Source organism: Fulmarus glacialis, unplaced genomic scaffold (genome assembly GCF_000690835.1).
Source record: "Fulmarus glacialis isolate BGI_N327 unplaced genomic scaffold, ASM69083v1 scaffold9813, whole genome shotgun sequence".
Lineage (NCBI taxonomy): Eukaryota > Metazoa > Chordata > Aves > Procellariiformes > Procellariidae > Fulmarus > Fulmarus glacialis.
The window spans coordinates 43,785-56,633 of NW_009204866.1; the positions used below are offsets into that span (position 1 = coordinate 43,785).

The 12,849-nt window shown below is 40.3% G+C and overlaps 1 protein-coding gene across 1 annotated transcript in view; it reads left to right on the forward strand.

Annotated features, from left to right (window-relative positions):
• The window catches only part of JAKMIP3 (Janus kinase and microtubule interacting protein 3), a 38,263-nt gene that overhangs the window by 15,776 nt on the left and 9,638 nt on the right, over positions 1 to 12,849 (forward strand). Inside the window, exons 4-12 of the mRNA XM_009575154.1 lie at positions 868 to 987; positions 1,441 to 1,587; positions 2,463 to 2,594; positions 3,133 to 3,168; positions 4,129 to 4,188; positions 5,657 to 5,785; positions 7,278 to 7,406; positions 9,452 to 9,535; positions 12,514 to 12,576. Of these exons, the coding sequence (XP_009573449.1) occupies positions 868 to 987; positions 1,441 to 1,587; positions 2,463 to 2,594; positions 3,133 to 3,168; positions 4,129 to 4,188; positions 5,657 to 5,785; positions 7,278 to 7,406; positions 9,452 to 9,535; positions 12,514 to 12,576 (900 nt within the window). The remainder of the gene's footprint in view (positions 1 to 867; positions 988 to 1,440; positions 1,588 to 2,462; positions 2,595 to 3,132; positions 3,169 to 4,128; positions 4,189 to 5,656; positions 5,786 to 7,277; positions 7,407 to 9,451; positions 9,536 to 12,513; positions 12,577 to 12,849) is intronic.

Below are 12,849 nucleotides of genomic sequence, written 5' to 3' on the forward strand. Positions count from 1 at the left end.
TCTGACGTATGCAAATTTTCTTCATTGCTGATTCTCATCAAGATTTCTTTTGCAACAGCCTTAATTTTCTCAGTAGAAGTGTAAATACTTGTACATGAGCAAACCAATCTATTTTATTCTTTGTCCCAAGCCTCTCCTGCACCTGTTGAATGAGGAACCCTCCCAAAAGTGCCACCAGCACTATGGACACTAATTTGCTTGTTTCAATTTGTACTCAACTTCCGCCAAACATCAGAACAAGTCCTAGAGAAGGGGAAAAAGTCTGTCACATTTGTAAATAGATGTAATTTCTCTCTGATTCTGAATGAGAATATGTCTACCTATATTTCTATTCGTTTATAATTTGATTTAAGCATTTTCACTCAGATAAAGTGCTACCCCTTTGGCTTTACGAGTGACCCTTTAGAACCCAGTAAGGGCCACAGCTTTATGGAAGAGGAGCTTATGCAATGGTATAATTGCATGGATTTTCCCCATTTGTACTTCAGTATTTTTAATATCATTTTCTTATAACAAAGTCCTCAGAGTGGGTGACATGTCTGAAGCACTCAGTTCAACAGTGGCATACATTGGAAACATTGCCTTAATTTCTGATGTTTTCTTTTCTATTTCCAAGTTTACCATTTGTGACTTCGTATTTGCATATACATACTTCTGCATTTGCATACTTTGTTACATTTTCACTCCTAACTTTCTGTTCATCTCATCCTGCAGTTTTCAGTAGTCAGTTAGGTTACATAGGTTACACTCTGCTGTATAATGTTTTGAAATGTTTGGATTTGGGATAAAAAAAAGTTTGAGCTTTGAAAAATATTGATATTGCGTGTACACTTATGAACAGTTATTTGCAGTTGATCTTTGTTTTAGGAACAGCAGTTGGATGAAAAGGATGCCCGGCGTTTCCAACTTAAAATCGCTGAGCTGAGTGCCATCATCAGGAAGCTGGAGGACCGGAACGCGCTGCTGTCCGAGGAGAGAAATGAGCTGGTGAGTGCAGCAGCGAAGCACGGCAATGACCGCTTGTGAATGTGCTGCTGTGGCCATGCCTTACCCCCAAAATATCGAGATATTTTCCCCTGTGCCATTTTGAAATCATTGCAGAAGTAGCTGGCTCTTCCTTATGCTCTCTATTTGGTGGTATGCCACATTACACTCATCTTTGCTTATATAACAATGAATTTTTTAAATGGCATTAGCTGGAATTATTTTTATTTATTTGTTTAAATAAATACATTCCCCACATGGTATGCTTGTTGCACAGACTGAATACCTCATGAAGGAGGAACGATCTGCTTCCCAATGGAAAATACCAAGAATTTTTGATCAATTCTGCTTTGCATTAGGAGGAAATACCGGTAGTGTGATAGTTAAAGAAAATGATTAATATATTTGATGAAAAATAACAGCTCCGGAGGTGTTAATTCTCTCTTTATCTTTCAGTTAAAACGTCTTAGAGAAGCTGAAAGTCAGTATAAGCCCATTTTGGACAAAAATAAACGCCTTAGTAGGAAAAATGAAGAATTGTCACATGCCTTACGTCGAATGGAAAATAAATTAAAATTTGTAACACAGGAAAATATAGCTATGGTAAGTCTCTGTATGTTCCAGGAAGAACATATAGTTTAGTACTCACAGAGCTGATGAAGTCAGGCATCATCCCAAACTTGCAAGTTCGATAGGAAACCCTTTCCAGTGCTTGCTGAGATGTTCTGCAGTGCGCTACTGAGTGGTTTGTGACTTGAACAAGTTTTGTTTTACATAAAATGTTTTATTTTAGCTTTAAAAACAAATAGCTCTGAAGAAAAGAAATTGCATGAGCTTTGCACATTTTGATCAGACTGCTCAGTCACTGGCTGCTCAGCTTCCACATGAGCACAAATCACTCTGCTTCACCTTTGACTTTTGTACCAGAATCACCTCGTAATCCCTAGGAAATCTGCACTCGTGACTCTCTTCCCTTTTTTTCAGTTGAATATTGTTAGTGGGTGACAGCCAGTAGCAAGTAGCTTGGCATTGCATGAATGTAAGAGGGCTGGGGTCATCCCTGTGGCTGCTGCAGCTCCGGGACTGCTGCAGATCAAAACTAATGAGAGGAACCCAGAGAGAAGCAACATTGGTCCCAGCTCTCTGAATTCCTTCTCCACGCAGAGTAAGCCACACGGCTCTTGGCGTAACTAAAGAGCAGGTTCAGCTAAGCTGCTCCTAGCCCCTCTCTTTGGTGCGATGGCCCCCCATGCCCGCTGTCCTCCCTGGTGACTGCGAGCTTCACATGGCAGTCTGAGGAGCAGGAACACCCGGTGTGTTTGCAGTCTAGCTGCATCGCCCAGCAAAAGGGGAGCAGGATAGCTGCCAGAACAGCCATTAGATTAGATGCATCACCAGCTGTAAGCAGAAGGGTTGTGTACTGTCCTTTGGCAAAGCCTTCTGATAATTTCCTCTTCTGCCGTATGGGTTTCTTTTAGAGGCAAAGAGCTGGAACAATAAGGAGACCAAGCTCTTTAAATGATCTTGACCACAGCCAGGAAGAAAGAGAAGTTGATTTCCTGAGACTACAAGTTATTGAACAGCAAAATATCATTGATGAACTCTCCAAGGTAAGAAATAATACTGCCACTCTCATGCGAGGTCGACTAAGGCCATAGCAGACGAACAGGAAGCCTAAGCAAGGGTTGCTTGGGGTTCTGTGAGCTAACAGGCATAGCTTGCATCAGTGGAATGTGGTAGGCATTTCTATGATTACTAGTAATTGAGCTGAATATAAATTATCTGTGGCATAGTATTTGAAAAAATCTTTTCAGTCTACACTGCACTTGCATGACAGAACCATTGCAGCATGTCCAGTAGATATGCTGATGGCCGGATCCTGCACCTGCGAGAGAAAATGTCAGAGCTCCTTTAGCTGGAGACAGCGTCAGGGCTAAAGATTGCTGTGTGAAAGGGGGGTGTTCTGCAATGTTGTGTTTGGGTTTTTGCTTCTTTGTTAACATGTTCTCAATCTTTGGAAAGAGAAAATACTGACATCATAATACTCCTCAGGAAAATACCTTCTGGTTCATTTTTTATTGGTTTGTTTGTTTGTTTGTTTTTTTAAGTCTGTACACTTACTGACATTATTTCATTCTTTTTCATTAGACACTGGAAACTGCTGGCTATGTGAGGAGTGTCATGGTAAGAATGATGTTAACTTCATCCTCATCTTTGTATGCTTTAAATTGCTGTTCATGAAAAGCATGCAGGGTATAATAATATTTATTATCACTTACATCTTCATTCAGGCAGCAAGCTAACACAGTGTTTTTCTCAGCGTAGCTGTTGTCAAAGGCCGTATCAGCAGAAGTTGTTCACCAGAGAAAAATATAGTGATAGTGGAGAGGAAAACTCTGGTGAGAGAGGAAAGCTTTTTTTTCGCCATTAGGATGACCACAGAGGCAAAGGCCAGCGTGGTCACCCTGTCCTGACGGCTGACAGCGAGTGTCCTCCATCTCTGGCACAGCTCTGCCATGTTGGAGTTGCATTGTTTTTAGAGTCTGATTACCACTAGCTTTGTCTCGCATGTTCTCAGTCACTGTCCTTGCCTGACTCATTGCTTTGTTATTATCGGTAAAAATTTTGTGAAGTTAAGATCCTTAGAGAAGTCAGCTGAGACTGAAAGTGCTGAGTTCAGTCTCTCAGTTTTGTGTAGTTGGGCTGTTACATGTGTGCACCTTCCAGAGGGCACTAACAGCCACGGCACCAAGAGCCAAGGGCAGGAGTTGGCCTTGGCTTCTCACTCCTGGACAGAGAGCCCGTCTGCCGGGGGACGGGCTGGAATGCGCATGCTTGCTCATGGAGCAGTGCTGAAATGAGGCCTAAGCTGTCCGTGTGTTGTGTTGGTTATAATCAGCTTTCTTTTGCTATTTTGATTTTCATGAATATAAAGAGCAATTGCTACTTGTATACGGCAAACTTGGAAGATGTTGGAGTAAAGCTAATATTTGACTGATGAAAACATGGTTATTTCATTTTGAGGCAATGGCCAGCACTGACATGACTATTTCTTGATTGCTTAATGACTACCAGTACTGACATAATTAACTTAAGTAACAGCTCTCTGAAAAAAAAGCTAATGTATGTATCTGATTCTTTCAGGAACGTGATAAGCTGTTAAGGTATAGGAAGCAAAGGAAAAAAATGACAAGAATTCCTAAGGTAAAAAAAAAGCTTGTATCATGACTGATGTACCATGCTGATGGGCGTGCTGGCTTTCCGGGGTGCTCCCAGCACCTTGAAGCCACGTGGGGGGACGTTCTTCTCATAGGTCTAGAAACAGGTCGTAATCTTAAATTTGGGTTCAAGGACATTCATAGGCAGTATTGGGATAATTCTGACAAGACCTGGTAGGGGTAGGGGAACCATTTGCATTGCATGTTACAAGCATTAGCATGCTCTGCGGTTACCCTGAGCAGTTTCGGTGTCCCGTGGGACTTCCGTGGTGTGTGATTGTCTTAACATGAGGCAGATTTTGTGAATTTACATATCTCAAAATGATCTTTTAATGGCACTGCCTGAAAACATATGTAGGTTGTAAATAATTCATCATGAAGTTTAGTAACATGCAAAAATTGCTGGTGACAAGGAGCAACGGTTAGAGCTCAGGGAAAAAGAAAATGTTAGTTACTGAATACTTGGCAGGATGTTAATATAAATATTAACACTGTAACGACATCATAAGGTCTAATGCCAGGGACCTGAGAGTAAGCTGTGCCCTACATATGAACAATTAAGGTGGTGATGAAGTTAATGAATCCATAAACAACGAATTGCAGTCAATGTGAGATAACTCCTTAATTCCTGTCACCCTGCAAATGGTAACCAGGCCTTTGAAGGAGAGTTACATTTTGTCTCCTTCAAAAGTTATCCACTGCAAATGAAAAAAAAAGCCAAAATCTAGATATGTTTTTTGAAAATTAACAATTAAAATGTGTTTGAAATGTCATCTTTGACTTTCAAGCATTTAACAATAACTCTTTTTTACCAGCACTACCCTGATTCTTTTAAACAGAAAGCAGATTTGAGTGGAAAAATGGATTTCTTCAAACTGTGAAAACATTGCTGTGGTGATTAACTTCAAATTTTCAAGCAGAATATTTCTTGAAAATCTAACTTTTCATGTGACAGTTGTGGTAATGGCAGGAGGGACATCATGGTGGTGACGATGGATTAACAAAGACATTTCAATGCACAACTCCCACCTCACGCTGAGATGAACACATAAAGAAGTGAAAAGGGTGATCTGCCTTAGCTAGAAAAATCATGAGGAAAATACATTAAAAAAAGGCAGGGGCTTTGAGGTTGCCTTTCATACCTAATAACAAATACGACAATTCCATGATATGAAGTTTTAGCTATTGTTAAAGCACTACCATTGGGATGAAAAAGCTTTACAGAGTACATGTAAAGAACTGGGTGGTTTTTCAAAAAACAATAGAGTGAAAATTACCAATAATTTGGAATTCAGGTTCCTCCAAAGGTGTACATGTTCCTATCCTACAAAGGCACAGGGTTTAGCCATGTGTCCAAAGTTGTTGCTGTTCCCCCTATGCCGTCAGGCTGGCGCAGCTGCTGACACCGCTGCCGCGTGGCACGGCTGCACTCACTGACACCTTGTCTCTGTCAGAAGCCGGTTGTGGAGACATTTTTCGGCTACGATGAAGAAGCTTCCTTGGAGTCTGATGGTTCCTCTATCTCGTATCAAACTGACCGGACAGATCAAACCCCTTGCACTCCTGAAGATGACTTGGAAGAGGTATTCATCAAAAATATGTGTTATTTTGTTTTGAAACCTCACTACTAATTTTTAATGAAATTCCTGGTCTGTTATATCATTCATCACCTCTGACCAGAAAATTAAAAATTTATGTTAAATTTAATACTGTACCTGTTTGTTAATATCTGTGGATCTCAAGTCTTCAGTAATTTCACAACTTTTAGCCAAGCTCGAAATATTATATCCTAAGAATATTAGATTTATAATGGGTTTGTGGGTTAGGGGTCTAAAAAGACTGAGAAGTTGGACAACCCTAGGAAGATCCGTTCACACTGATATTTACTGCAGGTTTATGCACATGTAGTTTGGTTCTATTTGTCATTTTGACCTCAACACAGAGTGCAGCCTTAAGCGATAAGGTTTGTGTTTCTGGGAGGAGAAGTAAGCAGTCACATAAAGCACCAGTCTCCAGAGGAAAGGCTGTTTCCTCACCAGTATATTGAGGTCGTGACTTTTCTGGAGGCTCTGAATGCAGAGTACACAAAGGTAGCTGGTACTACAAATAAAAGTGATTATTCCTGGTGTTTTGCAGGGCTTCCCTACAAATGCATTCCCGAGTGTGTGTCAGATCACTGTGCCATTACACGTTTCTGAGTTTAACAAGAATCTTGTAATAAACAAAAAATTGCTAATAATGACTTGCAGCCTTTTATGGTATGGCTGCAATTTTTCATCTGCCATTTCACCTGTTTCATGGGTTGTAATTAGATCTGTTAAAAGGGAACCTAAAGAATTCCTATCTCCATCATAAAAGATACATGACTGGTTACCAGGTATGTGCTGCACTGCAGGAATCTGATTGTATTTTTATATGTATGAGCCTATTTTTTTTTCATTCCTGTATTGATATTTTTCTCCCTGTTCAGACAGTACGAAGTTTATGCATGCAACCAGCAGTATAATTTCATTTCATGTCGAATGAATTATTCCGGTCAACCTGACATGAAAGCATTCAATGCCGGATATTGTAAGGAGAGTGAAGAAGATGAAGGGCTCTTTTCATGTTGATGTCATCATTTCTACAAGTATTAACTCTAGATTAGTGTTTTAATAATTGAGTGAGACTGTCAGGCTTGGCTTATTCTTCAGATTGGAAACCTTTTGTTGTTTCAAGAAAGTTGTATTTTCACCTTTGAATGTGATGACTTTGCCTGTTACAGTAATAAAGGGCAATTCGGTCACTAGTATGTTAGATGGAAAGATTTTATCTTTCCAAGGTGGGGGGAATTATCTTTTTTTTTTCTCTTGCATTTTCTTGAAGTAAGTGTATGCAAGAGATGTTTAAGGGACAAAAGAGAAACAGTCTGAGGGCACATAAACAAGATCCTTAGTACTGTGCTTCCCAAATTGCATTTTGAAAGTAATAATTTTGGCACTTTTTAGAGAAAGCAAACATAACCCACTCTTATAATATTTTTACTTTCATTGCAGAAAAGCAACTGGTGCAATGCATATTTGTTTTTAATTCCAGGGCATGGCCAAGGAAGAGACGGAACTGCGATTTCGGCAGCTGACGATGGAGTACCAGGCTCTGCAACGAGCATACGCCCTATTGCAAGAACAGGTCGGAGGAACATTGGATGCAGAACGAGAAGTTAAGGTCTAAATGGCTTATATTACATGAAAATAAAGGATTGTAATTGTATGGGGGTTTCCGACTGTACTGGCTCAGGTTGTTTCCAAGCTAAACTGGGGTCAGCCAGCCCCTCCAGCATGCTGCCGGCTGGGAGTGCAGGGCAGGGGACTCAACTGGGCTGGCTGCCAAGACAGGCTTCGGGATTTCTAACTCCCGCCAGCTTGTCTGGCATCCCCCATGAAGTGCTGGTTGGCTGGAGGAACCACCATTACTATGGTTTAGTCTTTTCACCTCTGATCAGTTTAAGAGAAATTCAGAGGGACTTTTAATGGGAAATCCTTAAAGTTAAGCTCTTTTTCTATAAAAATCTAGGACAGATAGCCTTAAATATAATGCTTGGTATTTAATTCCTTCTGGATTCTGTAAGATTACATGATTCCTCATAAAATGTTTAGAAAGCTTATAGCTGAAATTCTTTTTCTTAATTAAATTGCAAAGTGTGCTATGCTATTCTGCCTGCCTATCTGCCTCACATAGCCCATGTGGCTTCAAACATCTGGCATAAAATGTTACGTTTATTATGAGTATGTTGTATATTGCAAGGAGTTGGCCGGACTCATCATGCACAGAATGCAAGGGTCAATACAGTAAATAAAGGGACAAATTCTGTTCTGAGCTAACAGTTTGAAGTTTAATAGGAGAAATGTAACTGCAAAGTCTTAATTTGGCTCTATATCTATTGTGTGAACGTGTTATCCAGGAACGCTTATAGTAGTTCGAGGTAAGGATGATAATGCTGGGAGATACCCATATCATCCAACCTGGTGCCTCCAGTGGGGACACCTCCGGCAGCTGCGGCACAGCACCACGTACCACCGAGCTGTGACTGTCCCAACCACGGGCAATTCCCTGGCCCCAATTAGACATAAAACAAATGGCCAAATTCCTCTAGCTGAAGCCCATCATTACAATAATATTTTGGCTTTCCTAGCTATATAACTAGTCTGGTTTTCTTCAACCGAATTATTCAAAGAATTAACTTCTAATTTCACCACTGTCTCCACTGGTGAGTACCTCTCAGCCACCCAGATTTAGCAGCATCCCTTGTCTCCCAGCGACCTACCTGTTTGGCAATCATAGATACCCTCACGCTCTCTGAATGCTCAAACTGCATTAAAACTAACGTTCCCAGAAGCATGCGCTCTGCTCTGAAGTGTTAGGGATTGCACATGTAAAGAAAATTGTAATGAAACAAGTACATGCCCAGCTTGAAAAGTTACTTGATTTTACTTTTTCCATAGTGAGACAAAAAGAGAGAACGATGCAGGTAATGCAAACATTTTCATTGTAAATAACAGGATAAATAGCAGATAAATGGTTTGAGGAGAGAAAATGTTCTATAAAACAATATTTAACAAATAAACCAGCTAATAATAATTACATTTATTCTCCAGAAAACAAGTGTAGGAAGGTGGTGGATATTTAAATAAGCATGAAGCTACAAGTATAGTAAAAAATTACACACAATACGGTAAGACCATAAGATAGGATACTAAATGCATAAGGAGGAATGCAGTTCGTCAGTTTGTAACGTTACATTTGTAGGGTCTGTTCTGAGCTTTGTAACTCATCAAAAATTTAAAGGAATCAGGTGTGCCCAGAATTGTGGCATAATAATTTTCATTTCTCTTAATGAAGAAATGAATCTTTGCATTACACTGGCTTTTTTAAACACCTTGTTCTAGAATAGGGAAGGCTGCTCACCGCAGACTGTCATAACCAGCTGTAAGAAGCCATTTATATTTTGCTGTCCTACTGTCTACCTAATGGGATGCTGTTTATGTTAATCTTCATTTAAGTCTCAAAATTATTATCCTGTCTTACAGACTTCCTTTTATATTAACGACTAATGCTATGTGTCTGGCTGCAAATTTATTCCGCCAAAGAACTTTAAACATTATTTGTTAAAAGTATTTGATGTTTTAAGTATTTTCTGTATCTGTGTTAGGTTTTGTCTTTTAGAGAAAGTTTGATTTATTATTTTTGTCTTTTTCCCTCGTATCCTACAGACACGTGAGCAGCTCCAAGCAGAAATACACCGGTCTCAGGCTCAGATAGAAGACCTGGAGAAGGCCCTTGCTGAGCAGGGGCAGGTAATACATGCGGCCAAACACCGGCCCTTTCTCCAGCCTTCGTGCTGGGGGCGGGAGGGGGCTCTAGAAACGTGCGTGTTCATGTTAGCGTATAATACTGCAGATGCTAGTGAGTGTCTACGTATGTATAGAATAATCCTGGTGCAACTTTTCAATAGCTGTTTCATTTCATACAAAGCAGACATACTAGGGAAGCAATTACCATCCCTGCCAACGTGCGCTGTAGTGACCTACCCTGCACAACCCCCATCACCACTGCACCCCTGATTTAGGAGACGTTAATGTAACCTGCCAAGTACTATTTCAATAAACATGTCAATTAATTGAAAAGAAAGCACTTAATACATGTGGTCTAGTTGGTTTCAAGGAGAGTGAGGCATGCAAGGGCTTTTGAAAACGCCTCTCTCCACATTTACATGTGTTAGTATCTCAAACATCAGTCCCCAAAGCCCTGAGTCCCCATTAGTGCTTACATGCTAACTCCTGAAGTCAACACCCATTAAAGCCCCATATATCTTTGCTGATCTCAGCCTTAATGCCTCACTTGCTCCGGCGTAATGGAGAGAACAGCAGACAATGCCTGCGTGAAAGGATCTGTGATGCACAGATGCTACAGTAAGGGAAAGCAAAGGTCAGCTGGTAAAGGGGTGCCTGAATTCAGTACATGTACAGCTGTGAAGTCAAAACGAGTGCGATGTATCTATAGGACATTGAGAATTTCTCTGCACAGCTGGAGAGGAATTGAATTCCCATGCTCATTGTCACTGCCTGAAGTCCCAAAGCACAGGGTCTGTTTGGCATCCAGCTGACAGCCGTGCCCATCAGTCCTCCTCTATCCCTTTACTGTCCCGACCTTAAAATTGCTCTCTGTTTTTTTATTATGCATCTCCTGAAAATTAAATCAGTGAATAACAGGTCAGTTGCCTTATCAATTTGAAGACGTATATAACTACGAGAAAGTATTATGGTAAAGAGAGGAAACAATTGTGTTTGGCAAGAAGTTGGTCTACTTTAAAATCTCACAGACCAGCAGTATTTTTAATACCTAGGAGAAAATTGGGAAGGTAAAATAAAGGAAGAATATTTGTTTTCTAATGAAATGTTTATTTAGTGAATGTAAAAGTAAGCTTTCCTTGCCAGCAGTTTTCCTTGTAGCTCCACAAGATTTTACTTTCTTAAAAGGAGAAAAGCAGGCGTTAAATTAGAAAGTGGTTAAACATTTCAAGGGAAGGAGGAAGTGCACAGCATAGGCTATGTATTTTCAGCAAAAACAAGGTAGTTCTCATCATGTGAAAAACTTTGCTATGGATGCTTTCTTTAAATTCAGAGTAAATTTGTGTATTAGGACTATTTGAAGTGTCCAATTCAGCTGTTTGTGTAGTTCGCCATGCAGCCTATTCATGCAATAGCTTGTCAAATCACCTCAGTCATTCTTTCAAAAAGGATTAATTTGAAATACAATTGAATAATCTACAAAACTGCACTCTAGGAAATTTAGTCTAAATGATTAACATGAAGCACATCACATTCAACCAAACATCTACAGAGCTCTGCCTTTTTCATCCCATCAGGCATTATTAAGATGTCTTATTTTTGCTTTGATGTGGTAAGGCTTACACTTGGTAATTTTCATTTCTGAATTCACTGCAAGGTGTCTGCTTTTGCATGACTGACTCATTCAAGGCTGGCTCGGTAGTCTGTCATCTTGGTCTGACCTTGAGATTTCACTCTGCAAAGCCAGCCCCACTCGAGGTCTTGGCAGGTTTGGGTGCCACTGCAACTTTCGGTGGGTGACATTCAGCCCCTGGTACAGACTGCATTATACTCCTGGCTGTTGCATGCCATTTGGATCTCTTTGGACTGCAGGGCTGAGGTCTAAATATTTGCCATTCACATACATCCTTGCCTACCTAGAGTTAGAAAATTCTCCCTCGTAATGTTCCTCAAACAGAAAAGGCATTATGGCACTAGGAGTTTCTGCTTTCCTGCCTCCAGAGCCGAGTGGCTCTGAACACTCACAGCGCAGTCGTGTGGTCCCTCGGATGCAGGAGGATCCTGCACCCAAGTCCACACCACCGAGATCGGGGAGCATCCTGGCAGCAGGGTGGCAACTCAAGCCAAGCATCTCTACTCTACCACGCAACACCCTCCTCCTCATGGCTCGGGTGAACTCGTCAGTCCTGGCACCGAGGTTACACAGTCCAGAGATGTGCATAAAGTAGAGTAACACAGGAAAATGTTAAAAGGAAAGTGCACCTTAAATTGGAAGAGTACAGCGTTTAAAACCACCTCGCACGCTGGCATCCAAAGGTGATAAAGAAACAGGCACACCTCTAGCCTTGGGATAGCCTTGAGAATGAGATATTGCAGACTGCAAATATCCAACCCCCAGTTGGAAATACAAGAAATGTTCCCAGGCTGCTTCTAGCTTGTGTCTTACTTTTCCAGGAAAAAAAAAAAACAACCCTCCTCCCAAAAAAACAAAACCAGAAACATGAAATGTTTTTTGAGAACTTTAAAATATTACCTTTCCAGCTTAACCTCTTATTATTGTTAACCTCACTGATAAATAATGTTCTGGGTTTTGTGCCTTTTATATATCCATCAGACTAAGAATTTAGTTTCAAAATAAGGTTTATTTTTCCTAGTGTTCAGAAATATGTAATTTATATTCAGTATAACTGAAATTTAATAGTAACTGCATAGCTAGAAATACCCTTCTAATGCAAACCAATCTTTTATCTGAAAGTGGTTTTTTAATCATTTGAGTGTTTCTATTCCATTTGTATACTACAGACTGTTAAAATAAGACAGGAAGGGTGAGCTTTCATATCATAGGAAATAATGGAATTACAATTTCATATGCAATATTATTCTGTCCTTCTTCTCTAGATGTGTGATTTAATGAAATACTTGCTACTGTGTTTGTGCTAAACATTGCCATCTTCACCTACAATATTGGTCATTTCTTTTTCAAGGACATGAAGTGGATTGAGGAGAAGCAAGCGTTGTATAGAAGAAATCAAGAACTGGTAGAAAAGGTGTTCAATGTTTCCATTTGTATTATTCAAGTAATATTTGTATCTTAAGGAATGCAGAAGGTGCAATATTTTAATCTGTATCACACAGCTCTACTGGAAATAATTCACGTATAATAACAAGATCCTTATAAACCTGCCAGAAAAGGTGGTTTTTTGGCATTCTCTATTGCCCCATAAAATGTCCTGGTGTGAGGTCATGTGAGGATGTGGTTGTGGGGAAAAGCCCCATGTTCCCCCAGCGCTGTGCGGTGCCCACTTGTGCTGACCCCAGGG